The sequence below is a fragment of the Panthera onca genome, chromosome A2 (assembly GCF_046562875.1).
Source record: "Panthera onca isolate mPanOnc1 chromosome A2, mPanOnc1 haplotype 2, whole genome shotgun sequence".
Classification (NCBI taxonomy): Eukaryota; Metazoa; Chordata; class Mammalia; order Carnivora; family Felidae; genus Panthera; species Panthera onca.
In genome coordinates this window covers 154,900,482-154,926,846 of record NC_138340.1, presented here as the reverse complement: position 1 = coordinate 154,926,846, position 26,365 = coordinate 154,900,482, and the positions used below count along the sequence as shown (strand labels likewise).

General features: G+C 37.9%; 2 protein-coding genes across 8 annotated transcripts in view; one reads left to right on the top strand and one right to left on the bottom strand.

Annotated features, from left to right (window-relative positions):
* NDUFB2 (NADH:ubiquinone oxidoreductase subunit B2) overlaps positions 1–26,365 on the bottom strand; it is a 222,834-nt gene that overhangs the window by 170,950 nt on the left and 25,519 nt on the right. The window lies entirely within an intron of this gene.
* BRAF (B-Raf proto-oncogene, serine/threonine kinase) overlaps positions 1–26,365 on the top strand; it is a 167,298-nt gene that overhangs the window by 135,979 nt on the left and 4,954 nt on the right. For 2 of the 7 annotated variants that reach the window (XM_078438555.2, XM_078438548.2), the window contains 6 exons: positions 9,176–9,222; positions 10,046–10,164; positions 13,738–13,869; positions 20,686–20,820; positions 23,775–23,825; positions 24,719–24,872. In XM_078438555.2, coding sequence (XP_078294681.1) covers positions 9,176–9,222; positions 10,046–10,164; positions 13,738–13,869; positions 20,686–20,820; positions 23,775–23,825; positions 24,719–24,872 — 638 coding nt within the window. Of the gene's footprint in view, positions 1–9,175; positions 9,223–10,045; positions 10,165–12,343; positions 12,388–13,737; positions 13,870–20,685; positions 20,821–23,774; positions 23,826–24,718; positions 25,210–26,365 lie in introns of those variants that run through there. The other 5 variants (XM_078438561.2, XM_078438550.2, XM_078438568.1 and 2 more) reach the window with 3 other exon arrangements.

Sequence of the window (26,365 nt, the reverse complement as noted above, 5' to 3'; positions counted from 1 at the left end):
CTCTCTGCCCCTCCCCTACTCGCACATGTGCTCACACTCTCTCTCTCTCAAAGATAAGCATTGAAAAAAAAATTTTTTTTAAATCCTGTTTTCATTTTTGGGGCAGCTGGGGGGCTCAGTCATTTGAGCGTCTGACTTCAGCTCGGGTCATGATCTCACGATTCATGGGTTCAGACCCTACGTTGGGCTGTGCACTGACAGCGCAGAGCCTGTTTTGGATTCTCTGCCTCCCTCTCTCTCTGCTGCTTCCCTGCTCATGTGCTCTCTCTCAAAAATAAACAGGGGCGCCTGGGTGGCTCAGTCGGTTGAGCGTCTGACTTCGGCTCAGGTCATGATCTCGCGGTCTGTGAGTTCAAGCCCTGTGTAGGGCTCTGTGCTGACAGCTCAGAGCCTGGAGCCTGCTTCGGATTCTGTGTCTCCCTCTCTCTCTGCCCCTCCCCCAGTTGCATTCACTCACTCGCTCTCTCTCTGTCAAAAATAAACATTTAAAAATAAGTAAACATTGAAAAATTAAAAGAAAAACGTATACCTACAATCTGACAAATTCTCATCTCCTATTCTGCCGTTCACTCTGATTCAAGCCACCATTAACTCTTGGCTGACTTAGTGCTCTTCTTCCACCCTTACCTACCTTCAGTTTATTATCGTTCAGCACCCAGAGTCTTTCTTGAGACTTAACTCAGGTTATGTTGCTCCTCTGGCCTCCCAGCGTCTCACATTTCACTCAGAAAGAAAGCCAAAGTCCTTACAATAGTTCCTCAAGGTAACCACCACCACAATCTCTCTGCTTGCGTATTACCTCTCAATTCATTTACTGCTCTTCCTTCTTGCTCCCTCTGTTGCAAGCCAGTTTGCCCTCTTGCCGCTCTTAGAATTTGGGAAGCGCATGCCTCCCTTAGGGCCTTGCCCTTGCTAGTTCCTTTGCCTTCTATGCTCTTATCCCATATCTTCGTGACTCTCTCCCTCCCCTCCTTTCAGGCTTTCATCAAAAGGTCCTTTGAAAAGAGGCCCTCCCTGCCCTAAAATCACAACCCCCTGCCAACTCATCATTTCCTGTCCCCCCACTCACAGAATACTGACACATCTTTTTTCTTTTCCATCTTCTGTACTAAAATGTAAGCACCTTGAGGTAGGGCTTTTCCGCTTTATCTTCAAGACTTAGAACAGTTGTTGCTTAGCACATAGTGGGCTTTCAATAAACACGTGTTAAAAGAAAGAAGAAACCCCTTCACAGGTGCCTGGCTGGCTCAGTTGGTTAAGTGTCTTACTTTGGCTCAGGTCATGATCTCACGGTTCTTGGTTTCAAGCCCCTCATCATACTATGTGCTGCCAGCATGGAGCCTGCTTTGGATTCTCCCTCTCTCTCTCTCTGTCTCTCTCTCTCCTTCTGTCCCTCCCCCACTGATACTCCCTCTCTCAAAAATAAATAAACATTAAAAAATTTTTTTTAGAAGGAACCCCTTCAAGGTAATCATTATTACCTCCATTTTTTAGGTTAGGAATCTAAAGCTAAAAGGGATTATGTAAATGTACCCAAGGTCATATGGCTAGTAAGTGATGCAGTTGGAATTCAAAACCCATGCCCTTTCCACTCTGTCCCTCTGGTTATGTCTCTTACGTCTTCTTGGCTCTGGTTTTCCCCTTAGTATAAGTGCAGTTATTGCTGTTTTGCTTGCCTCCCAAAGAAACACAAAGTGGGGTTTTTTTTGTTGTGTTGTTTTTTTTGCAGTGATGCAAAAAAAATGTTGTTTTTTTTTTTGCAGTGATGCAAAAAACAGTGTTGTTTTTTTTGCAGTGATGCAAAAATATCCTGAAAACTTTAAAAGGCTGTATGTGTACATGAGGGTGGTAGAAATTTTTTTCTTATAGAAGTTTTACAGTTTTTGCTTTTAGTTTTAGGTCTTAAATCCACTTTAGATTGATTTTTGAGTTTGGAATGAGATGAGGGTTGAAGATTTTTTTTCTCCATATGGATATCCCAGCAGAATTTGTTGAAATGACTATCCTTTCCTCCACTGAGTTACCTTGCTTTTACAAAAAAAAATAAATATGCTTCTGATTTTGGACTTGTATTTGAAATGAACTTTTAAAAAGAATAATAGGGTTTTTGCTATTCCATCAGTACCATGATATTCCATGTTTATAAAACATTCCCACTTATTATTTTTAGGCCAATGTTTTACTTAGAAGGTTTGATTTTCCAAGGGGGATTATACCCTCTCTAATGCAGGTCCCAGCTAGGAAACAAAAAACACATAGAAGTATCATATTCATTGATTAGGAGATTCAATATTATTAAGATGTCTTCCTTCCCAAATTGATCTGTAGATTTCATTTTAACCCCAGTCAAAATATCAGCAGACTTTTCTGTAGAAATTAACAAGTTGATCATAAAATGTACTTGGAAATGCAATGGCTAGAATAGTCAAGAAAATCTTTGCAAAGTTGAAGGACTTCTAGTGTCAGATTTCGGAACTTTGTATAAAGCCACAAGGCCATGTGATGTTGGCATAAGAATGGTCATATAAATCAACAAAACAGAATAGAAGGCCTAGAAATATATCCATAAGTCTATGGTCAGTTGATTTTTTTAACAAGACGTCAAGGCAATTCATGTGGAAAAGGTAGTCCTGTCAACAAATATTGCTGGAACAAATGGATTTCCATAAATAAATAAACAAATAAACACACGATTAACCCTTACGCAACACAAGACATTAATATTAACTTGAAATGGATTAAAGACTAAAAGTTGAAAATCTAGATGTTCTAGAAGAAACATTGGGGAAAATCTTTATAGCCTAAAGAAAGACAAAGATTTCTTAGGATACAAAAAGTAAGGATCATACAAGAAAAAATTCATAAATCGGACTTCATCAAAATTTAAACCTTTGCTTTTTGAAGACACTGTTAAAAATGAAAAGATAAGCCACAGATTTTAAGAAAATGTTTGTAACATACATTATCTGATTAAAAGACTTGTATCTAAACCATACAAGAACTCTTACAACTCAGTAGTTAAGACAAAGTATCCAACAAAAAAAGTGGGCAAGAGATTGGAGTATTTTATTTAAAAGGCATAAGAATGGCAAATGAACATGTGCAAAGATGTTCAACATCAGTAGACATTAGGGGAGGTAAATTAAAACTCCAAGACACCACTCACTACACACCCACTAGAATTCTTACCATCAAAACCAGCCATTCCGATTATTGATAAGGTTTCTAGAGCAGCTAGAGCTCTTACGTGTTGCTGGTAAGGATCTTAAATGGGACAACCACTTTGGCAGTTTCTTTTAAAGTTAAAAAAACCACATGAGCAATCCTGGTCTTAGTTATTTACCCAAAAGAAGTGAAAGCATAAGTCAACAACAGAGACTTGTACTTGAATGTTCATAGTATCTTGTTCATAATTGCCAAAAATCAGGAACAACCCAAATGCCCAAGGGCTAAATGGTTAGGTTGTGGTATGTCCATACTCTGTAATACTGCATGCAGCCAGTGTGTGAATCTTAGAATCATTATGCTGAGCAAAAGAAGCCATAGATTTTGTTTATGTGATGTTCTAGAAAAGGCAAAACTAATCTCTAGTGGCAGAAATCATTATCAGTGGTTGCCTGAGCTGAAGAGGGTGTTATTAATTGCAGAAATACCTGAAGAAAGTTTTGGGGGTGATGGATATTCTTCATGTTGATTGTGGCTGGTCATTATACAAGTATATATATATTTGGCAAAACTCAAACCGTACATAAAATTGGGTGCATCCTGTGTTGTAGACAAGTTATACCTTAATAAGTTTGATTTTTTTTAATGCGATAGAAACCAAAAACTACATAAAAATGGATTTTAGGCCACTCAGAGCACAACACAGCTGGAAAAGGTGTGAACTTCACTTCTTACGTATTTTAATTATTTTATTTTTTTATTAATTTTTTTTAACATTTATTCATTTTTGAGAGACAGAGTATGAGTGGGGAAGGGGCAGAGAGAGAGAGGGAGACATAGAATCTGAAGCAGGCTCCAGGCTCTGAGCTGTCAGCACAGAGCCCAGCTTGGGGCTCGAACTCATGGACCGGACCGTGAGATCATGACCTGAGCCGAAGTCAGACGCTTAACCGACTGAGCCACCCAGGTGCCTGATATTTTAATTATTTAAAATATAAATGATTGTTTAAAGTATAAATGATTGTTGACTGCAGAGGAGTAGCAGAGTCTCATTCCCTTCAGTCTTACTCACTTTGCACAGTGTGGTTATGAGGAGAGTGGAGAGCATCAAAGCAGAAGGGACACTGTAATTGAAATTGTTAGGATCAAATATTGTCACCACCTTCATGCATATTAGTCCCGTCAGCTGCCACACCCTCCCTAGGTTTCTGGGGAGAGATTCAGCTTGCTACGTGAAGTCTAATGAACATTTTTGAAATTGTGTACCATTTGGTGAAACGGGATTCAAATGCTAATGTCTTGGAAGCCAGTTCTTTGGTTTTAGAAACAGTTGAAAATACAAGAAAAGAAGAGTGAACTTCAGTGAGAGACACTTGGGACTGTTACAAACAGGCAACACCGATAAATCAGGCAAATACTACAGCAGATGTAGCCTTAGCGATTGCATTTCAGCAAGGCATTTGAGTGATAATTCTCATGATGGCGTTGAGGAGAGGATCAAGAGATGTAAATGCATGGAGAATTGGACTAGGTTCATAAGTGTATGACGATCATCATCCCTGAAGCTATTAAGCTGAAGGAGATTTTTGTTTCATTCTGCTGCTGAGTATGACTAGCATGTTTACACATAACTTAGGTGAGGGCATCAAGAGCACACTGATCTTTTAAAACTTATTTTTTAATGAAAACTAAAATTTCAATCAGCTGAGATTATAGGCCATGTCTACAAGATAATCGACATCTTACCCAAGGTCAGAAAAGAAAGATACACATACAAATATAGGATGGGGAAACTGTTGTGTAGGAGCAATGCAAGAACAACCCTGTAGGGTTGGAACTGAATATAATTTTAATAGAAGTCTGTTGAGTGACTGTGGCTGCCATAATACTCTCAATAATGGCTGATATAATTTTTTAGCCCACATAAGGAAGATGAAGATGAATTAAATTTTGTTTTGTTTTTTTAGATTCCACATCTAAGTGAGAGCATATGGTATTTGGATTGCCCTGTCTGACTTGTTTCATTGCAGATAATGCCCTCAGGGTCCATCCATGTTGTTGCAAACAGCAGGATATCCTTTTTTGTGGCTGTATAATATTCATGTGTGAGTGTGTATGTGTGACATTTTCTTTATTCACTCATGAACACCAAGTTGTTTCTGTATCTTTGCTATTGTGAAGAATGCTGCAGTAAACATGAGGGTGCAGATGTCTCTTTGAGAGCCTGGTTTAAATTCTTTTGGGTATCGGGGCGCCTGGGTGGCTCGGTCGGTTAAGCGGCCGGCTTCGGCTCAGGTCATGATCTCAAGGTCCGTGAGTTCGAGCCCCGTGTCGGGCTCTGGGCTGACAGCTCAGAGCCTGGCGCCTGTTTCAGATTCTGTGTCTCCCTCTCTCTGTGGCCCTCCCCCGTTCATGCTGTGTCTCTCTCTGTCTCAAAAATAAATAAGCGTTAAAAAAAAAAAATTTTTTTTTTAAATAAATTCTTGGGGCGCCTGGGTGGCTCAGTCGGTTAAGCGGCCGACTTCGGCTCAGGTCATGACCTCGCGGTCCGTGAGTTCAAGCCCCGCGTCGGGCTCTGTGCTGACAGCTCAGAGCCTGGAGCCTGTTTCAGATTCTGTGTCTCCCTCTCTCTGACCCTCCCCTGTTCATGCTCTGTCTCTCTCTGTCTCAAAAATAAATAAACGTTAATAAATAAATAAATAGATAGATAGATAGATAAATAAATAAATAAATAAAATAAAAAATAAATTCTTTTGGGTATGTACCCAGAAATGGGATTACTAGATCATATGATAATCCTATGTTTAAGTTTTTCTGAGGAACTTGCATACTGTTTTCCATAGTGGCTGTACCAGTTTACATTCTCTTCAACAGTGTACCCTTGAAAGAATTCCCTTTTTTCTGCATTCTTGTCACCACATGCTGTTTCTTGTTTTTTTTGATAATAGCCATGCTAACAGGTATGAGGTGATAGCTCATTGTGGTTTTGATTTGCATTTCCCTGATGATGAATGATGCTGGACACCCTTTCATGTACCTGTTGGCCATCTGTATGTTTTCTTTGGGAAAATGTCTGTTTTTTAATCAGTTTGGGATTTTTGCTATTGAGTTCTACAAGTTCTTTATATTTTTTGGATACCCCCTTATTAGATATATGACTTGCAAATATTTTTTCCCATTTGGTAGGTTGCCTTTTCATTTTGTTGGTGGTCTGTGCCCTTTGCTGTGCAGAAGCTTTTTCGTTTGACGTAGTCCCAGTTGTTTATTTTTGCTTTTGTTGCCTTTGTTTTTTGGTGTCAAATCAAAAAAAAAAAAAAAAATGATTATCAAGACTGATGTCAAGGACCTTGCTACCTATTTTGTTTTCCCTAGGAGTTTTATGGTTTCAGGTCTTATGTTCAAGGAGAAAATTAAGATGAGAGTCGCTCTAGTTTGTGTTGATCGGATCAAATCTAGAGTATTGTATTTACTCTTGAGGCATCATATTAAGCTCTTAAAAGAATGTTAAAAACCTGAATCTTGGATAATAGCTTGAAAGAAGTAGCATAGAGAACAAATTTTACTAGATGATTTGCCCAGCTTTCAGATTAAATGATTCTGTAGGTGGATACTTTTGCTTCAAGGAAGGAAACTCCCAAGGGAAACCTATCAAGAAGATGTGATACTCATTTAGTTTATAGCATGTTTTTTCTTTCTTGCTACTTTTATAAACCTATAAGGTTCTCTTTAACATCTTTGAAAAGTTAAGAAGGGAGTCCAATTTGACTGCTTTAAATAATGGATAGACTTCTGTATAATCTATAGTAAAGTTAATTTATTCTTGTTCCCTTCCCTACCCTCAACCAGTAAAGGATTACCCAAGGATAAGGGGGTGCTGTTTCAGGTTGCAGCTGTATATGACTTTGGCCTGTGTTAGATTTATATTGTCCACCTTCTACTAGGGTTATATCACTAGCTCAGCACTTGTATTTATATCTTGTTAATTATCTAGTACTTTCCCAGTCAGAATTTTTTTCTCCCCTCAACCCTCTGGTTACATTTCTATTTACTTTATTCTTGCTATATTTCTTTGTATCAGATTCGTTGAAAAAATTGACAACATCAGGAACACCTTTATCTTCTCTTATAACTTAATCATGCTGCCATATAGTTCATTTCTACCACCCATTTGTTGTTGTTTTTAATTTCAAAGAAAACAATCTCTTTTCAAAGACCAACACTTTTTCTGTGCATTAAATACCAGATCTCTGACCAAAGCACCAAGCTCCGCCACTGAGCACCATCACCATTTGTTCTCCTTTCTTTCTGAAGAGGAGACAAGGTCTCCCCATCTTGAAAAAGCATTTGATTGAGGCCCCTTTCTCTCCATCTGTACCTCTCTCTGTCACTGCAGAACTTTTTAAGCAAATGAGACCCATAAATGACATCATGTTTTCCTTCAACATAAGAGAGAGCGGGTGATAGAGTGAGATTGAGTTTAAGAAGTCATGACAACAAGAAAACTTTCAAATGCAGTAATCTATGCAGGAAGTAAACTGATACGAGAGAGAAATTGGAAGAGAAGGAGTTACTTTGTATAAACAGTAGTTTGAAATGAAAATTTTGTCTGAGAAGAAAGTTTCAAAATCTTGATCTCTGGGAGAATGAGGAAGTTTAAATGAAGATGTAAAAGCATAAATAAAGCTTAATCATTGTAAATCTTCCATTTTTAACTGTTTATTACATAATTTTGATTATACCATTTAGACTTTAAAGTGTCATTTTAAGGCAAAATTTGTTTCCTAATGGTCATTGTCAAATTTCAGAAGTCTCCTGGATCTTTTCTCTGTAGTATCAAATGAAGAAAAATAACTTTGACTAGAATATTATATGCATTTCATTGTAGTTCACTCAACAGACATGTTGAATACTTACCATATGCCAGGCACTGTGCTAGGCCCTGGAGACTAAACAGAAGTAAAGTAGGCAGAGCCGTTTCCCTCAGTGAACTCAAGCAGTTTTTAGGGGTAACAGATAATTTAAATTTATCATCGGCTTTAAAATAGACTCACTGGGGACGTTATATAGCACGTTTCCTCCTCACCATTTTTGTCTGTTTTGAAAATTTATTCTGTATTACTTAATTTTCTCTTATTATATGCTATTTTAAACTAATCAACAATAGGATTATTTACTGTGGCCATTAGTAGCTAATTTAAGATTAACATGTCTGGTAAAGCTCCTCTGTATTTTTAAGGTATTTTAGGGATGCCTGGCTGGTTCAGTTGGTGGAGCATGCGGCTCTTAATCTCAGGTTATGAGTTCAAGCCCCATGTTGGGTGTGGAGATTACTTAAAAATAAAATCTTCAAAAAAAAAAAAAAAAAAAGGTATTTTAGTAATGTATACTACTACCTTTAAAATGGTTTTATCAATCAAATCTTCATATTCTGGTGGAATTTACATTCTGAAAAGAAAGTGAACCAAAGGCACAGAGGGAAAAATACATGAATCAAGCTGTTAAATAATTACTACATGAGTGAACACTGAAAGATCACTTTCAGTTGAGTTAATCATGGGAAAGCTTCATTCAGAAGTTAGAGTGAACGTTCAGTCTTAAAGGATAGGAATGAATGGGGGAGAATAGAATGAAAGTTCATTTGGGGATGGGTTTGGGAGGGGAGCATCGATCACAGAGGTGGGATTAAATATCAATGTCTGTTGAAAAGACACGGATAAATAGGCTTGGCTGGAGTGAAAGGTTTGTATTGGTAAATAGTAAAAGATGAAGCAAAGTCTTTTAACACAATACAGGATTTTGGCTGTACCGTAATAGTAATATGTTCCTATAATCCTAAATTCATTGACCGTTTATTTTAATATTCTTATGTAAAGAGGTTATCATAATGTATAGTTTGCAGTTGTATCATAATTTTGAATAAGTCTTTATTTACACCCCTAAATATGTTCTATAGATTTTGAGGCCAGAGTCTTTACCCCTACTCAGGTTGAAATGATGTTTTGTTTTTCAGTTACTTACACGCCAAGTCAATCATCCACAGAGACCTCAAGAGTAATAGTATCCTTCCTGAAATTTGTCTGCGAAGTTTGAAAACATCCTGACTTTTTCTTCTGCATTTTGTCTTCACATTATGTAAAAACAATTTTCATGCTAAGTTCAATATACTGTAAAGAGAATTAATAAACGGGTTTGCATGAGAGCATACTGAAGCAGGATACTACCACCTGCTTTTGGTTTCTGAACTTTTGAACATTATCAAAAAAATCTACCAAGTCTTCCTAACAGTAGTACTCTTTTGATTGCGTGCTTCCACTCTGTCAGCTCCATAAAACGGAGAGTTGCGCAGCTGCCCACTCATTTCTGTCAGTGCTCTGACGCTGCCCCCCAGTGGTGCAGATGTAACTGAAAGTTGTAACTTACATAACGAGGAGGTGAGAAAGACATATTTTTCCTTCTTCCTCCATAAACCCAGCTCAAGACCCTGTCCGCCAACTAAACTTCATTCCAGTGAAGAACCTTTGTGTCTTTGTCAGCAGTGCCAAAAGAATGGATCTGTGTTACTGAAATCTAATGGGAAAGTTTTCACGATTTCCCAGAAACTCAGGAAAGCATCTCACCTCACCCTGCCACATTTCAAGCCCCAAAAATCTTAAAAGCAGGCCACATAGGCCAAACAGAACTAATTATTTTTTAAAACATATTTGTCAACTTTAAGAGGAAGTAGGAAGAACTGTACTTTTTAAAGGAATATCATTATTACCAAGGAAAGAAAATCATATTACAGGCTTATAGAAATTAGATCTCTTACCTAAAATTTTCATAATGCTTACTTTGATAGGAAAATGAGATCTATTGTTTTCCTTTACTTACTACACCTCAGATATTTTTCTTCATGAAGACCTCACAGTAAAAATAGGTGATTTTGGTCTAGCCACAGTGAAATCTCGATGGAGTGGGTCCCATCAGTTTGAACAGTTGTCTGGATCCATTTTGTGGATGGTAAGAATTGAGGCTGTTTCTCCATTAATGAAATTTGTGGACCCCGCGATGCTGCTGAACTACTAGAAAATCATTGAAGGTTTCATAATGCCCAGTATTCACAAAAATCAATGTTGATCTTATTTTTTATGTAAATAGATTTTAACCTTTTTCTTTACCTTTACAAAAAGTATTATGATACCAGTTTCAGTACATTTCAAACAAAATATATGTATTTTATAAACTGTTTAAATTTTACCCAGAATTGGCTCTCTAAAATATCTTGTGTTCAAAATGTTCTGTGTACCCTGTTGCAAAAAGAAAAAAACAAGTATGCCATTTAAGCAGGTATGATCTGCAGCAGTTATTAAGGTTTTGCTAAGAGAACTCCTCTTTTTTGGGAGAGAGGCTGTTTCACAATCTTATTTAAGCCTAAATTGGCAAGTACTTCCGTTAGACTAGAAAGAACCTATAATTATGGGGCAGCTGGGAGAGGAAAGACAAAAAAAAAAAAAAAGGTAGATTTTTAACACTGTCAGCCATGTGCTGCCCTGCATAGCTCTTGCTTTATTCCTATTTCTGCTTTGTTGGAAAAAAGGGAATGAAAACTTCAGTTACTTTCTGCAGGCTCTGAAAAGGGCAGGCATAGGAATCAACCTCTAAGCTGGCTGTTCTTAAAAGGGACTCTGAGACCCTTTTGGAGGTCTTCAAGGTCATCCCTGTGTAAAGCCACATTTGGTTTCATGTTCTTCAACCAGAAATGACACATCACAACAGATTGGATGCAGCAACATATATGTGTCTGTAGCTGACTCTGTTAAACCAGTCAAAGAGAATTGCAGTACTGTTCTCGCTGAACTGTTTTTGGTTTTGAAAATACACTTTTCATTAAACATGGGTCATCTGTGTTAACATCTAATGGCTGTTGTTTTATTATTTATGGAATTACTAAATATTTTAACAGTTTCCCTTTAGGTTTAAAAATGATAAATACCTATGTATGCCCTTGGGATCTTCAGTAATTTTCAAGATTAAAAGAGGCCTGAGACAAAAAAGTTTGAGAACCGCTGCTCTCAGCTGAATATAGGATGTCCCCAAGCCATTAGTGCAATTTGAAGGTTTAAATAATTGAATCTGCACAAAGACTTTGGGACACGATGCTGGAAACAGAAAAGCTGCAAGGGCTCTTGAAGCCACATTTGCGTATATTCCCTGAACTATCCATAGCAGTCTCCAGGAAGGGAATTCCAAGATAGATGTCTGAATCAGTGAGGAAAACTTAGGGTTCAATTCGGCTGTGATTTCTTGTAATAATAACTGGAGTTAAGGCAAAGTAGCAAGCGGAAGGAGCTCACTGGACTTAGAATTAGGAGATTGGTACTTAAGTGCTCTATTTGACTCTTAGCCTGCATGTTTGTTAACCTCCTCCACATCTCTCAGTTTTTAATGTTGGTTGGACTAGTGGATTTCTAATACCTTTTCTGTGTCTAAGATTCAGTAATTAGAGCTAGCTAGGTTTGTGACTTTGATTATTCTAATTGTTTAATAAGTCATTATAAACCAGAGGCTAATTAATAATTGTAAACTGGATCTCACGCACCTTTAAGTCCTACACCTTGTTACAAGATGGCAGTGTATCCTAGGGAGGGGTGGGCTGGCAGATATTAAGTACTGAAATTATAAAACCTAATATTAAAAAGAAACAATTAATACATGTTTTAAAGGTGTGTTGATCTTAACTAGTGTGGAAGAGAGGCTCAGTTAAATCTCCAGGTTTGTCCTTTTTTCAAAAACCGTAGTTTTATACAGTTAGTAGATTATTATACATGAAGTGTTACATTTTCTTCTAATTTCTTTTTTGTTGATACCTAGGTAGATTGGTTCATCCTTTGTTCCATCAAGCTGAGTTCTAATACAAGAGTAGCCAATAGTACACTTAATTATTGAATAAATCCTTTTGGGTTGATAGTGCCTCCAGAAGCAAATATGGAACATCCGTAGACAAGAGAGAAGAGTTGGGTCAGGACTAAGGTTATGTAATTCTCTGAACTATTTACAATAGTCTTCTCAACCTTGTTTTATTTATCTTAGAGGGGAAAGACACCTTTGTGAAAATTTTTACAAATTAAATCATTAAATTAATTGAGGATCTTAAATCACTAAATTAATTGAGGATTGATTATGCGTTTCTTGTAAATAGATGACATACAACTTTACATCAAGCCATCTACCAACAACAGTGAGGTAAAACTAAATTTTAAAAAGACATTTAGTTCCTCAACTGATTTATTACTCTCTTCCTCTCAAAACTGTGTTCTGGCTTTTCAGATTGTGTCTATCATAACCAGCCTCTCAGTATTCTGGCTTGTTCACTATAGCACAGTTGTATGTGGTTTATTTTGTACTATATTACTAAAAGCAGTTAGTAAGATGTTTGACCAAAGGAAGTAGACAGTCTTCTACGCCCCCATCCTTCCATCAGGGCCTCCGCACATCTATCAGTGGTTCTCAACCTTGGTTAGACATTAAAATCATCTGGGGAACTTAAAAAAACAACAGTGCTTGGATCCCCTCCCCAGATTCTGTTCTAGATTGTAGTCTGGACATTGAGAGGTTAAAGTCTATACAGGTGATTGTGATTTTCGGGTAAGGCTGAATGTCATTGCCTGCCTTTTGAGAGAGTCTGACTGGCCTTACCCTGACCTGTGACCAGGAATCTTGTTCCAGGTCTTCCAGCCATTTTTGCAGTCAGTCCAGGTTTTGGTATCAAAGTAACGCTTTCACAAGAGTTTTTATTTATACTCTGCAATTTCTCTAATGAGACAATTCTTCCAAATGAAACAGAACAGAAGATGCAAGGTGAAGTAATTCCTTTAAGCTAATATTTAACTGACCATCTATTGTATTTTATGTAAACAGCCAAGAAGAAATTAAGTATTAGAGTACAGTGAGTGAAATGTGTAAAAATGTAGCAAATATGCTTTGGTCTATAGCTTTTCCCAAGAAGCAAGCAGCCAAGATTCTTTATACCATCTTCTAAGTCAACCTGCTGTCTCTTGTTTTTGTTAATAAAGCATCCACAGCATGTTGACAATGCTTTTGGAGGCAGGAGTTTTACCAGTATTCTCTAAGGTGCCCTGAGACGAGGAAAACCATTGTACCAAGGGGGAAAACCAAAATTCTAAGGCAGTTACCATAGTGGTTGTGCTACTCCCAAACATGAACACAGATCTAAAATTTCTTTACTGAATCAAGAATGGGAAATGGGAACTGATTCTTGATAGGACTAGTCCTGGGAAGGATTCAAATAGCAATGACAGGATTTTGTGCTGAAAGAGGATGGCTGATAAAATTATAAAATCTTAGTAATGCACATGGAATCTCGGGTAATACCACCTCTTTCAGAGTTTACCAAGCACTTTTCTTCTTGATCAGTTCTACTTCTTTGCCCATTAATAAGAGAATTGATTGCATATTAGATGAATTATTTAATGACAAAAGCATTGTTCTGGGAATTTTAATAATCTGCTTTTCAGTCTATTCAGTTGAAGTTGAAGAATAAACAAGAATATTTGTCTTTTTGTGTTCTGACAGGCACCAGAAGTAATTCGAATGCAAGATAAAAACCCATATAGCTTTCAGTCAGATGTATATGCATTTGGAATTGTTCTCTATGAATTGATGACTGGACAGTTACCTTATTCAAACATCAACAACAGGGACCAGGTAAATCTTTACCATCTCTTGGGGTTTATTTTACTATATGTATGAAGAGTCCAGTTTGGAAGCAACTGTGTGGCTCAGTCGGTTAAGTGTCCGACTTCGGCTCAGGTCATGATCTGGAGGTTTGTGAGTTCAAGCCCTGCATCCGGCTCTGTGCTGACAGCTTTGGAGTCTGGAGCCTGCCTGCTTCAGATTCTGTGTCTCCTCCTCTCTCTCTCTCTCTCTCTCTCTCTCTGCCCCTTCCCTGATTGTGCACCTTCTTTCTTTCTCTCTCTCTCTCTCTCTCAAAGTTAAATAAAAAAATTTTTTAATTAAAAAAAAAAAAGACTCCAGTTTGTTGCAAGAAAAGAAGCGTTGAGTCCGGGTAGGCATGAAAAATAGGTATCTTGATCTTTGTTACCAGTTTTGGAAACTTTTGGTATACTCTCAGCAATAGTAGCTGCATGTAAGGCCTCTCCTTGAAAGCTCAGTGCTAAGTGTTGTAATGGAGTATAGCTCCTGATGTTCTGACTAGAAGCTAGAGCTGCAGCGGTGGGTGTTGGTCACATCTCTTGACCGAGCTCGGCTAGAAGGAGGCGCTGCCGCTGCAGCGACTGGGCTTTATGCCGTCTCTCTGTTCCGTCACCGCTTGTGCTAAGCAGCCTGGCTGTGCTGTTCTTCATATCGGATTCTTGTGAAACTAGTACGATTTCTCCCTTTTGTTAACTAGGTAAATGGAAAGACTTATTTCATGCTTTCCATTTTTCTAGAAGGAGAATTCTAATAGGAAATTTTTGTGCTTATTTCTTCCTAAGTTCCTGTTCTCTGTCCTTTACCTCCCCCACCCCCGCCCCACCCCCAGTACCCAACTTAGCCTCAGGCAGCTCTTTGCCTTTTCTGTCCCAGCCACATGAAATTCACCAGGACTTTGACACTAACCAAGAAAATGAAATTGTCTTTACTAAAATTATCTTGTATACCTCAGTATGTAAAAAAGTGTGTGTGTGTGTGTAGAGAGAGAGATTGCAGCAGTTCCACCATTAATATATTAAAAAACAGGGGCTCAGTCAGTTAAGCGTTCGACTTTAGCTCAGGTCATGATCTCACGGTTCGTGAGTTTGAGCCCCGTGTAGGGCTCTGTGCTGACAACTCAGAGCCTGGAGCCTGCTTCAGATTCTGTGTCTTCCTCTCTCTGTGCCCCTCCCCAACTCGTGCTCTCTCTCTCTCTCTCTCTCTCTCTCAAAAATAAACATTTAAAAAAATAAAAAATAAAAATAAAACAATAGTTGACCATATAAACTATAAATAATATTTATACTTTGTACCGTGGTTTGCATCAGCATTACTTGAGTAAGGGCTCCTGGGTATTTCAGTTGGTTAAATACCCAACTCTTGATTTCAGCTCAGGTCATGATCTCACAGTTCATGAGATTGAGCCCCACATTGGGCTCTGCACTGACAGCTTGGAGCTGCTTGGGATTCTCTTCCCCTTCCCCCTCCACCTCTCTCTCTCTCTCTCTCAAAATAAGTAAATAAACATTAAAAAGAAGAAGAAGAAGAATTACCTGGGTAATTTGTTTAAACATAGAGATACTAGAGCAGATTCTGATTCCATGGAGTGAAGTCCAAGCACCTGCTTTTTTAATAAGTTTGCCAGGTGATTTTTATACATACCGAAGTTGAGAATCCCCAATCCAAAAAATAAAAAAAAATCCAACAGTATGAATGTGGTATGTGTTTTATCATAAGCTCTCAATCTAGTGAAATGATAGTTTTTAATTTATAAATGTGTTAACTTCATGTAAGTAGTGTGTGTGTATGTGTGTTGGTCATCAGTTCAACTCTCCATCTTTTTGGTAATAACTCTGAGTATCTTTCTAAGAACTTCAGCTAGTATGTGATTTCAGAGAAGTAGTCTCAGTTGTCCTGTACTTTGTGGATACTTGCTGAGTGACCAGATGGCCCCTTACCCAGAGTGCTCTGGATTCTATGTAGATGAAAAAAGTGATTTAAATGACTGTTTCTACCAAGGTCAGCACAAAGCTAATTGGTTAGTTGCTGTTTGGTCTTTCTAACTACTACATAGCTTTTGAATGTTGAATACTACCTTTGAGTGTTAAAAAAAATCTGTGACCGGATTCCTAATTACCTGACATTTTAAACCCTGCATGAAGCATAGATTCAAGATAGACCAAACTACTAGCGAAGGAGCATAGTCAACCCATTGCACTCATTGGACTTGTGACAGATTCTAGATCACTGAGATGATTGATTGGATGATGGCAATCTGAGTAGCAAGGTTGGTTCTAATTTGCAAACTTCCTGTGCCCTGCCTCCTACAGTCCTATTAATTCAACCATAAGACATAATACCCTGTGCCATGTTCACTTTTCCTTTGCATATAACTTTTCTACAAGGGAAAAGGGATTTACATAAAAAAGATTTATGTCTGTGTCACATTGTGTTGCCTAGGGTGCATTCATTTCGGTGTTAAAGGATCCACTTTACAAGGGAACTTTAGTTTTAGTTGATTTATCATAGAGACAACAAATAAAAATTTATGAATCTAAGATCTGGATGAAATCCAGTGAATACTTCTGTTTTAATAAAATAATACATTATGGAAATGGGTATTATTATCTCCAAAATATGGATAAAAAGCAACCCAGAGTTTTGCACTCATCCACTTCTTGGCATTTTAGGTGCTTTGTCTTCCACAGGAGTATAATAAATGATGTGGCAAGGGCTTACTCTCCATAAGAGAAGTAAGTGAGTGACCAACAGAAGGGTAAGGCCTTTACTGGTTAATTCTGTCTGGTAGTAAGAACCTTCTGGAATTTGCCAGTCTGAAACCAGGTTGAATATTTGATAAAGAAAAAGGAGGACGCCTGGGTGGCTCAGTCAGTTAAGTGTCTGACTCTTGATCTCGGCTCAGGTCATGATCTCGCAGTTTGTGAGATCGAGCCCCACTTGGGGCTCTTTGCTGACAGCAGGGAGCTTCCTTGGGATATTCTCTGTCTGTCTGTCCCTCTCTGCCCCCCACCTCAAAATAAATAAATAAACTTTAAAAGAAAGAAAGAAAAAGGGGGTCAAAGAATGATATATGCACTATCCCTTACCCCTATTCTATTTCATTACTTCTTGTCTGCTTTCTTCAAATGGCACTTTCCATGGAAGTCCCTTTTGGGAATTGCTAATTCTAGTCATTTTCAGTGACGTAACCCCAGCTATTGCTCCGTCTGTCCCCTTGATTTGATTTTTCTTTTTCTCTCGAACTTTCATCACCATGGCTCTCAGATTGGACTTCTGTTTGAAAATTTAGGAATATTCTTCTTTCTCATGGGAGATAGGACATCTCCTTCTTTACTACGCACTGTAGGAACTGTTCCTGTGTACTCTTCCCCCCATAGTCTTGGGTGGCAGGTTTTGCCTGTAAATTTAAAGCAGGACTCTGGTTAAGAAACTCAGTGTAATGGCCGACCTTGGACTCATGACCTGGTCACTTTAGCTCTTCAGGTGTCTTTTTTTTTTTTCAGTTATAAAAATAAGAAATTGCACTAAAGAATTCGTTCTGGTTGTAAAGATCAGATTCTTTCCTAGAGCAGTTCTCTTAGCGCTTCAAGGGATAGCCATCGTATAGCATGCCTTTTGCTTTCCTTACTCTAGTGCTGAAATCTAAGACATTGCTGTCATTTTTTTCCCCCTCTTTATCCTTCCATTTTGCTCTCTAATCACCCTGCTCTTTCCTCTTCCAGTGCAGCTTTTCTACTGAGTTGGGGTTAATAATGTGCTCATTTAGGCTACGTGTGTTGACTCTCTGTCCTCATGGTTTTCTTTTCTTGGAGTAGAAGTGCTGTGTCATCTTAGAAGAAAATAACAACTAATTTTTATCTGTTATTTTAAGTACTGTTATTTAAGTCTGTTATTTCAGTTACTGTTGGTGTATAACAAACCACCCAAAACATAGTGGCTTAAGCAAATTATGAATCTGCAGTTTGGACTGCTTTCAGTGAGGAAGATTTATGTCTGTGTCACATTGTGTTGCCTAGGGTGCATTCATTTGGGTGTTAAAGGATCCACTTCCAAAATGGCTCATTCATACCTCTGACAAGGTGTGGTGCTAGCTGTCTGCTGGAAGCTTGGTCAGGGTCAAGGGCCAAGGGCTTTAGTTCTTGTCGACATGGACCTTTCTAAGGGGACGTCTTCTAGAAAGTGTGGACTTTGTTAGAGCCTGGTGGCTAGGTTCTAAGCACAAGCTCTCAAGAGATACAAAATGATAAATACCAGTATCTTACCTACACACAAATTATTTCAATAAGAAATTTTCAAAGCCTACTATATGCAAAGCACTATGGGATATAAAGGAATACAAAGATGAATAATACACAGGCCATGCTTTTGGTGGAGTTTACCAATCTGTTGAAGCAGTACAAGGGGAGGGGGTGATGAGAACGAGTAGACATTGTGCTCCAGTAATACAGAGGCATGAATCAAGGGGTGGAGGTGCCAGGAGTGCTGAATGTGGATTGAGAATGGAAATGACCAGTCAGTTCCAGAATTTCAAATTGAACTGCTGATTTTATCTTTTATGTGCCACTTAAATCTTCTGTACATGAAATATACATGGAGAGTCTTCCCTTTAAGTTTAAGTAATTGCAAAGAATGTGATTTCCTTTGTATTATATTTTTTCAAAGTTTGATATGGCTCTTTTTTAAACATACTTTTATACTTTCAAGCCTTTTATTGATCATTCAAATAACATCTCTGCAACAAAAATATGTATTTAAATTTAGAATTACAAAAATCTTTCCTGTGACTTTAGTCTTTGAAGGTTAATTTTTTAAATTCTGAACTATGCTTCTATTAATGAGTATTAATATATAACTGATGAAAATAATGTAAGTTTTGGTATATAGAAATAAAGAAGGTAAAATTTTATTGGAAATGTGTGTCTTCATGAACATATGGGGCTTTTCAGTTCATTCATGTATTTGTGGATAAATAGGCTTTTGCTGAAATGAGAAAGAATTAAGCACTGAGCAGTATTGTTCAGGTAGATACAAAGATGGGAAAGTCAGGAATTTGTTGTACCCACATGCACAGTTCACTGGTCCCCAAGACCACACTCAGACTCAATTAATTGCTCATTAAGTTTGAGAACTCGCTCTAGGTTGTTAATGCTTACAGTTATGGTTTAGTGCAACAGCAGGATACAGATTAAAATCAGCCAAGGGAAGAGGTACATAGGGCAGAATCCAGGAGAGTTCCACATGTGGAGGTCACAGTTGTCTTCTCCCAGTGTAACTGTGGACCGCACTGAATTCTCCCGACAGCAGAACACTGCCAACCACAGAGACTCTCTTAAGTCCAGAGTTATCACTGGGGCTCTGTCAGGTAGATAAGGTTGACTACCTCTGTGGCTGGCCTTAGTTCTCAAGCCCTCTGGAAGTCAAACTGGTACTATATGACTCAAAGTCCCTTCTATAAGCCCCCAGGTAAATAAACAGAAATACTCTCATCAGGCAGGACATTCCAAACTTTTAGGGATTATCTCCTAGGAGCCAAAGGCAAAGGCCATCCCTTTTTCTGGGCAAGATAAATTCTTTACCGTACACCATATCACTCAAAACTCATGTCTATAATGTACCAAAAAATTGCGTAATAGCTTGTCACTGAGTTTTGTAATCAGCTGACGGTTCAGTTAATTTTACTGAGAGCAAAGATTTGGAAACTAGCTGTCTTGCAAAGGTATTTGTTACCCATTCATGAAAGCCCTGTTAAATACCAATAGTGTCCCTTTGGTACCCCAGCAGTTTTACACCTTGGTGCAATGTGTACTATCGTTAAATTTCATGTGGGTAAAAAAGGTATGCTTTTTACAAAGCAGGAGTAGGGCAGTTCTGCCAGGGGAGATGGAAGGGTAGCTGCACACTTGCACCGCGTGGTCCTCGAGCACATCTGCTCTCGGGTCAGCACCGGTTCTTACAGCACTGAACAGGGACTAAGAGCAAGTTAAGAGACCAGGCTCGACTGTTCTAAAGTTGATAAGCTCCGGCCTGTAACAAGGGATCTCTTACTGGCTGTCCACCTAGCCACTAGGCTGTCCGTTGGAACTGTTCCCTCTAAGATCAAACCCCCGCCCCCCCTCTCCAAGACTTCTGATGTCTGTCTCTGCCCATTATCAAAAGAGCTGAGAATTAGAAAGTTAAGAAGTTGGAAAAATTATAAATCTCTGCACCCAGGGAAGACAAGCCTTTTTACTTTATTAAACAGAAAACTTCAGTTCCCAGATGGTTTACCTTCTTTTCTTTGGAGGAGGCTGTGATTCTCATATCTACATAACTAAATGCCCCATATCACCCATTTCCTCAGCAAACAAATTTAAAACGCAGATGCCAAAACAACTCCTAAGAAGGTTAACATTTTTAGTTCCAGCTACATATATATAAAGGACTCAGTATGATGCCCAACAAGTACTCAGTAAAATACTTAAGTAGAAAAGAGGCACAGCCTGATCTGTGTCTCAGGATTGATTACCCTGGCATTGGGAAATGGATTGGGGAAGGAGAGACCAGAGACCTGGGGAGCGATTAGGAGACCTTTACAACAGTCCATGGGTCATGAAGTTTTCAGTTGACGGCCCGTGCAGTGTCGGGTCCCCACGATAAGATGTGTGAGAATCAGATTACTAGCGTTGTGTTTCTTAACTTTTTATTAAGGGAAAATGTACACGCAGAAAAGTACACACAAATGTGCAGCTTGTTGAATTCTCAGTGTTGGAGTATTATTCAATTTATCAGTGCAGTTGTTTGATTTGTTTTTTTTTATTCCCTCCCCAGATAATTTTTATGGTGGGACGAGGATATCTTTCTCCAGATCTCAGTAAGGTACGAAGTAACTGTCCGAAAGCCATGAAGAGATTGATGGCAGAGTGCCTAAAAAAGAAAAGAGATGAGAGGCCACTGTTTCCCCAAGTAAGAAGAAGCTTGATGTTACCTAAGAGGACAGACTAATACTCAGATGCAGATTTTTAAATACTTTCAGGGGCACACAGTTTTGTGTTTTATGGATTTGGATGCCTTGTGATCGTGTGCAGGCAGCAGAGAAGTAATTGCACAGAGATGATTTTATAAAGGTTGAACAGTGGTACATCTAGAAACCTGGAATCCCAGGACAGAGTATTCAGAAAGACTTGACTTTGGTCTAGCAGTTTTCAAACAAAAATTTTTGGTCTCACACACTTAAAAATTATTGAAGGCCCCCCAAAGAGCTTTTGTTTATATAAGTAGTAATTGCCATTTTAGAAATTAAAACTAAGTTTTAAAAATGTTGATGTTTATTTAAGCATAATAAAACCATTACATGCTAAATAACATTTTTATGAAATTAAAAAGAACTACATTTTCCCCACCAACAAAATTAGATGAGTGGCATTGTTTTACCTTTTTTGCAAATCTCTACAAAAAGAAGACATCTGGATTCTCTGCATCCATTATGCTGCAGTACCTTCCACTGTGTAGCTTCTGAAAACGCTGCTGACTTTTGCAAAGTAATGACAGTGAAAAAGGCAGATAATACCATAGTGTTACTATGAAAATAGTTTTCCCACAGACTGCACTTTGAGAACTACTGCTTTAATTCTTCTTGGTGGTAAGATAAACACATTCCAAGCTTCCCTACATACTGGGTCTTTTGGAAGAACGTTTCCACCTGGAGCAAAAAGAAAAGGCAGCTGTTGGTACTGTCTGCCTTTCTCTGATTCTTAGAAAATGAATTATCACTTTTGTCTCTTCATGTTATAAGGCTACAGCCCTGAAGTTCATAATCTTTCATTAAGCTTCATGAACTGAAACTAAGTACCTGAACAAACTTAGAAAGTTTAGGTATTGTAATATAAATTGAGTTTTTTATGATGCTTAGGAAGTTCCTGATAGCACCACATAAATAGGTCTTGATAAATCAATACAGTTTGCAAGTGGGAAGTGCTAACTCCCTTAATTATCCAGCTACTGTAATCACAGAGTTGGTCTTTTGTGAACCTTCTGCCCTTGAATGCACAGCGCTAGCTGGGTCTCTTAGAAGTCACTGTTACAGGAGCTAGTGGATCTTTTATGCCCATCTAAAGAATTAAAGACCCAGGGCACCTGAGTGACTCAGTTGGTTGAGTGCCCAACTTCAGCTTGGATCATGATCTTGCAATTTGCGGGTTCAGGCCCCACGTTGGGCTCTGTGCTGACAGCTCAGAGCCTGAAGCCTGCTTTGGATTCTGTGTCTCCCTCCCTCTCTCTCTGCTCCTTCCCCACTCACACTCTGTCTCCCTCTCAAAAATAAACAAACATTAAAAAAAAAAAAAAAAGAATTAAAGACCAGGGCACCTGGCTGTCTCGGTGGAACATACGACTCTTGATCTCAGGGTCATTAGTTCAAGCCCCACGTTGGGTGTGGAGCCTGCTTAAAATTTAAAAAAAAAATTTTTTTTTAAATAAAGAATTAAAGATAGAATTTATAATTTGAACATATCTCTCAGGGGCTGCCTCAGCGTGGGTAGATCTAGGTTTTACGTATTGGAATTCTAAGTTACTATTTTGAGGAAGAGTTATTTTTTTTTTTAACCCGGAAAACCACTGGCTGAAGATATCAAAGTAAAAAGACCAGTGCTGTTGGCCATTGTCAGCAGGTCCCCTGTACCATGTTCTCATTTCATATTCCAGGTGCCAGAGCTTCCTGTTTAACCTGCTTGGTGTACATTAATAATGCAAATTATATCCATAGGACCACTTTTTTTTTAAGATTTTCTTTTTTTAAGTAACCTCTACACCCAACATGGAGCTCAAACTTAACAACCCCAAGATCAAGTTGCATGCTCTACCAACTGAGCCAGCCAGGCGACTGACCCACTTTCTGAGTGGTATTAAAAGGGACAAAATGTTCATATTTCTTTTTTTTCTTTCAAAATGTTCATATTTCTAAATATAAGTAACATTTTATTCCTTGCATGATGTCAGAAAATGAAATGCATATCTGAATTTTTCAGATTATTGAAGGCTACCTTAAGTACTGTTTTTAATTTTTCATTACAGGATCTCTTTTCACACTATATAAAAACATAAATTTTAAATGGCTAAAGATTTATATGTAGAAAACAAAACCTTAAAATAGGAAGTCATTTTTTATAACCTTGAGATAAAAGGCTTTCCTTATAAGCAAGAGACAAAATCCAGAAATTATAAAGGAAAACATGAGCATGTCTGACTACAATAAAAGTTTTTATACTTCTGTATAATAAAAATAATATTGAAAGGTAAACATAGAAAAATAATTGTAGCATGTATATAATAAAGTATAAATACCGGTGTTATATAAAGGCCTCCTACAAATCAGTAAGTAAAAGATAATAGAAAATGAGCAAAGGATATGAACTGGTGAATCATAAAGAAATACAAATGGCGAATGAACTTAGGATGTTAAAAGTTCTGGGACAGTCAGTAAAATGTAGAGTAACGGTGAAATACATTTTGATTTTCTCTCTCAGATTGACAATATCCAGCATTGGGAACGATGTTGGGAAGTAAGGAAGAGCCTTCCTTGTAAATTTTTTAACAGTGTGGTTGGGAATGTAAATTGGTTTGGCCTTTTGAAAGGACTTGCTAGAATTCATAAACTTAAAATATATATACTTTGTGCTCTGGTAATTCCACTCCTGAAAAGGTATACTACAGAGCCTGCTTCCACAAGTGTTCAGATATAGACAAAAATGCTTACCATTAGGAAAAATTAAATATCAAGGTAGCTCTCTAGATGGCATGGATGTTAGGGAGGGGGAAAAAAAAGAAAGCAATGCAGAAAAGTATGTATAGAATGATACCACTTTAAATGGTGATGAGGGTGGGGATGGGCTCTGTTTTCATATGTGCATGTTTATGCATAGGAAAGGTCCAGAAGAAAGTATAGACTCTTTAACAGTGGTTACCCCTGGAAGGTAGGACTTATACTTTTTCTGTATTATTTGAATTTTTATTTGTGTGTTATGCTTGTAATTTAAAATGTTTTGTAACATTGCTTCTTTGCCTTATACTAATCATTATACAGATTATAGTTTAACTTTTAAAAAAGTTTTGGTGGCTCAGAAAAATAATAGTGTTGGCTGCTAAAGTTTTATTGAGTACTTACTATATATTCTAGGCATTGTGCCAAGCCTTTTACACATATGTCTCATGATTATGAACATCTGTTATTATACTGTACGCCTTCAAAGTCATAACCTGTTTCTTTGTACCTTAAAATATGCTGAGTTTCTACATTTTGTGGATTGGTGTCTATTTGTTGTTTTCCTGTCTTCTCCTTCACTCTTGGATTGTCACCTGTCACTTCTCACTCCTGTGCCACTAGCAGTCTGGGTCATTGGGACCCTCCTTTTAATCATGTATGTGTAAGACGTTTCCTATTACTGAGTTTCTTAAAGAATGGGTTGCTCTGATGATTCTGTTTGTGAAGCCATATAGTGCTTTACTGATTTATGCTCCTTCTTCTTCCCAAAAGGGACTGTGGTCTGTGGGATAGGTATATAATTGGTTTAAAATTTTGTATTATTTACTGTTCCAAGGCTGGCAAATAATCTAAAATGTAAATAAAAGCTAACTATAGGTTGCTTTCCCCATTTATTTTACAGAGATTAAAGCCAATGGAGTTTGGTAATAATCTTTTCTTTGTAAGGAAAAAAATACCAATTTCTTAAGCGTTTAGGATAATACTCAAAACAGTGTAAGATTTCAGGTGCTTTCTTGTTAAGTATGATGCGGATATTAAAGATTAACACCACCTAGATTTTCATTCTCCTTTTTTCTTTTTTTCTTTTTTTTTTCCCTTTTTTAGATTCTTGCCTCTATTGAGCTGCTGGCCCGCTCATTGCCAAAAATTCACCGCAGTGCATCAGAACCCTCCTTGAATCGGGCTGGCTTCCAGACAGAGGATTTTAGTCTCTATGCTTGTGCTTCTCCAAAAACACCCATCCAGGCAGGGGGATATGGTGCGTTTCCCGTCCACTGAGATAAGTTAGATGACTGCGCGAGTGCAGGGGGCCGGGGCCAAGGAGGTGGAAATGTGCGTGCTTCTGTACTAAGTTGGATAGCATCTTCTTTTTTAAAAAAAGATGAACCAAAGAATGTGTATGCTTTTAAAGACTAGATATAATTATTTCCTGATCTAAAATGTATACTTAGCTTTGGATTTTAAATATCCAAGGGTTTTCAAAATGCACAGACATTGCTGAACATTTGCGGTACCTCTTCTGGAGGCTTTACTTCCTGTTACAAATTGGTTTTGTTTACTGGCTTATCCTAATTATTAAACTTCAGTTAAACTTTTCTCCTGCACCTTTTGTTATGAGCTATCACATGTCCCTTAGGGACTCGCAAAAGCAGTACTGCCCCCGTGTATGGGCTTGCAGGTAGAAAGGGGATGACAGGTTTTAACGCCCGTGTGAGGCAAGGCAGTCCGAACAGATCTCATTTAGGAAGCCACGAGAGTTGAATAAGTTATTTTTATTCTTAGTATTTTTTCTATAACTACTTTTTATTATAACTTGGAAAATATGGATGTCCTTTATACACCTTAGCAATAGACTGAATTTCTTTTTATAAATTATGGGTGCGGGTAACGAAAGACATTGCTGAGGAGTGGATGTCTGACATGAGTAATACGGTTGAAGCTTGGATTTTTAGTGGACAAACGTTATAAATTGAGGTTCCTTCTAAGTAGTATTTCCTCATTACTAAAGGTGTCATATACACATGGAAGGTGAATTACCTTACAAATGCATTGCCTCCTCCTCCCCCAAAAAAGCTTAACAGAATTCTGTGAAAGTTTTGGGTTTGTTTGTTTAGATGTCTTTAGTTGCCAAACAGCAAGGTCACAGACTTCTTAAATATTGTTACTTCAGATTATACTTCCCTCTCATGATGCCTATTTTAACAATCCCCTTATCCATGTGTCTCATAAAATTTGTGTTCCATATGTTCTTTGCCCAGAAAGGTTCTTCTTCTTATGAGTGAATGCTATTCTTTTTTTAATCCCATGGTACGAAGTATTTGTTAGAGCTAATACTTAACATTTTCTTATGTAAAAAATGGCTGTATTGTGGCAGTCATTAATATTCTTATTGTGAACCAAAATCTTACTGGAATCAAAAGTGAAAGAGGCAGTATTGCTGGCATCTTATCAAAGAGATTACCATCTCTACTTCTGAGTCAGTGCCAAAAGCCAGCCTCTTAAATACGTTTTCATTTATTCGGTTTGGAACTGTGATGATTTTTAAATATAACGGACAGTTCAGGGTTATGCAGGCACACAGACAACATCTGCGTAAATACCATCCTTTGAAGCCAATAAAGAAGAAAATTGGGAAGATTTTAATGATATTTTAGTTCTTAGGTACCACAAATAAGTTTTTAAAATACTTTCTTGGGACGCCTCGGTAGCTCAGTCAGTTAAGCATCAGACTCTTGATTTCGGCTCAGGTCA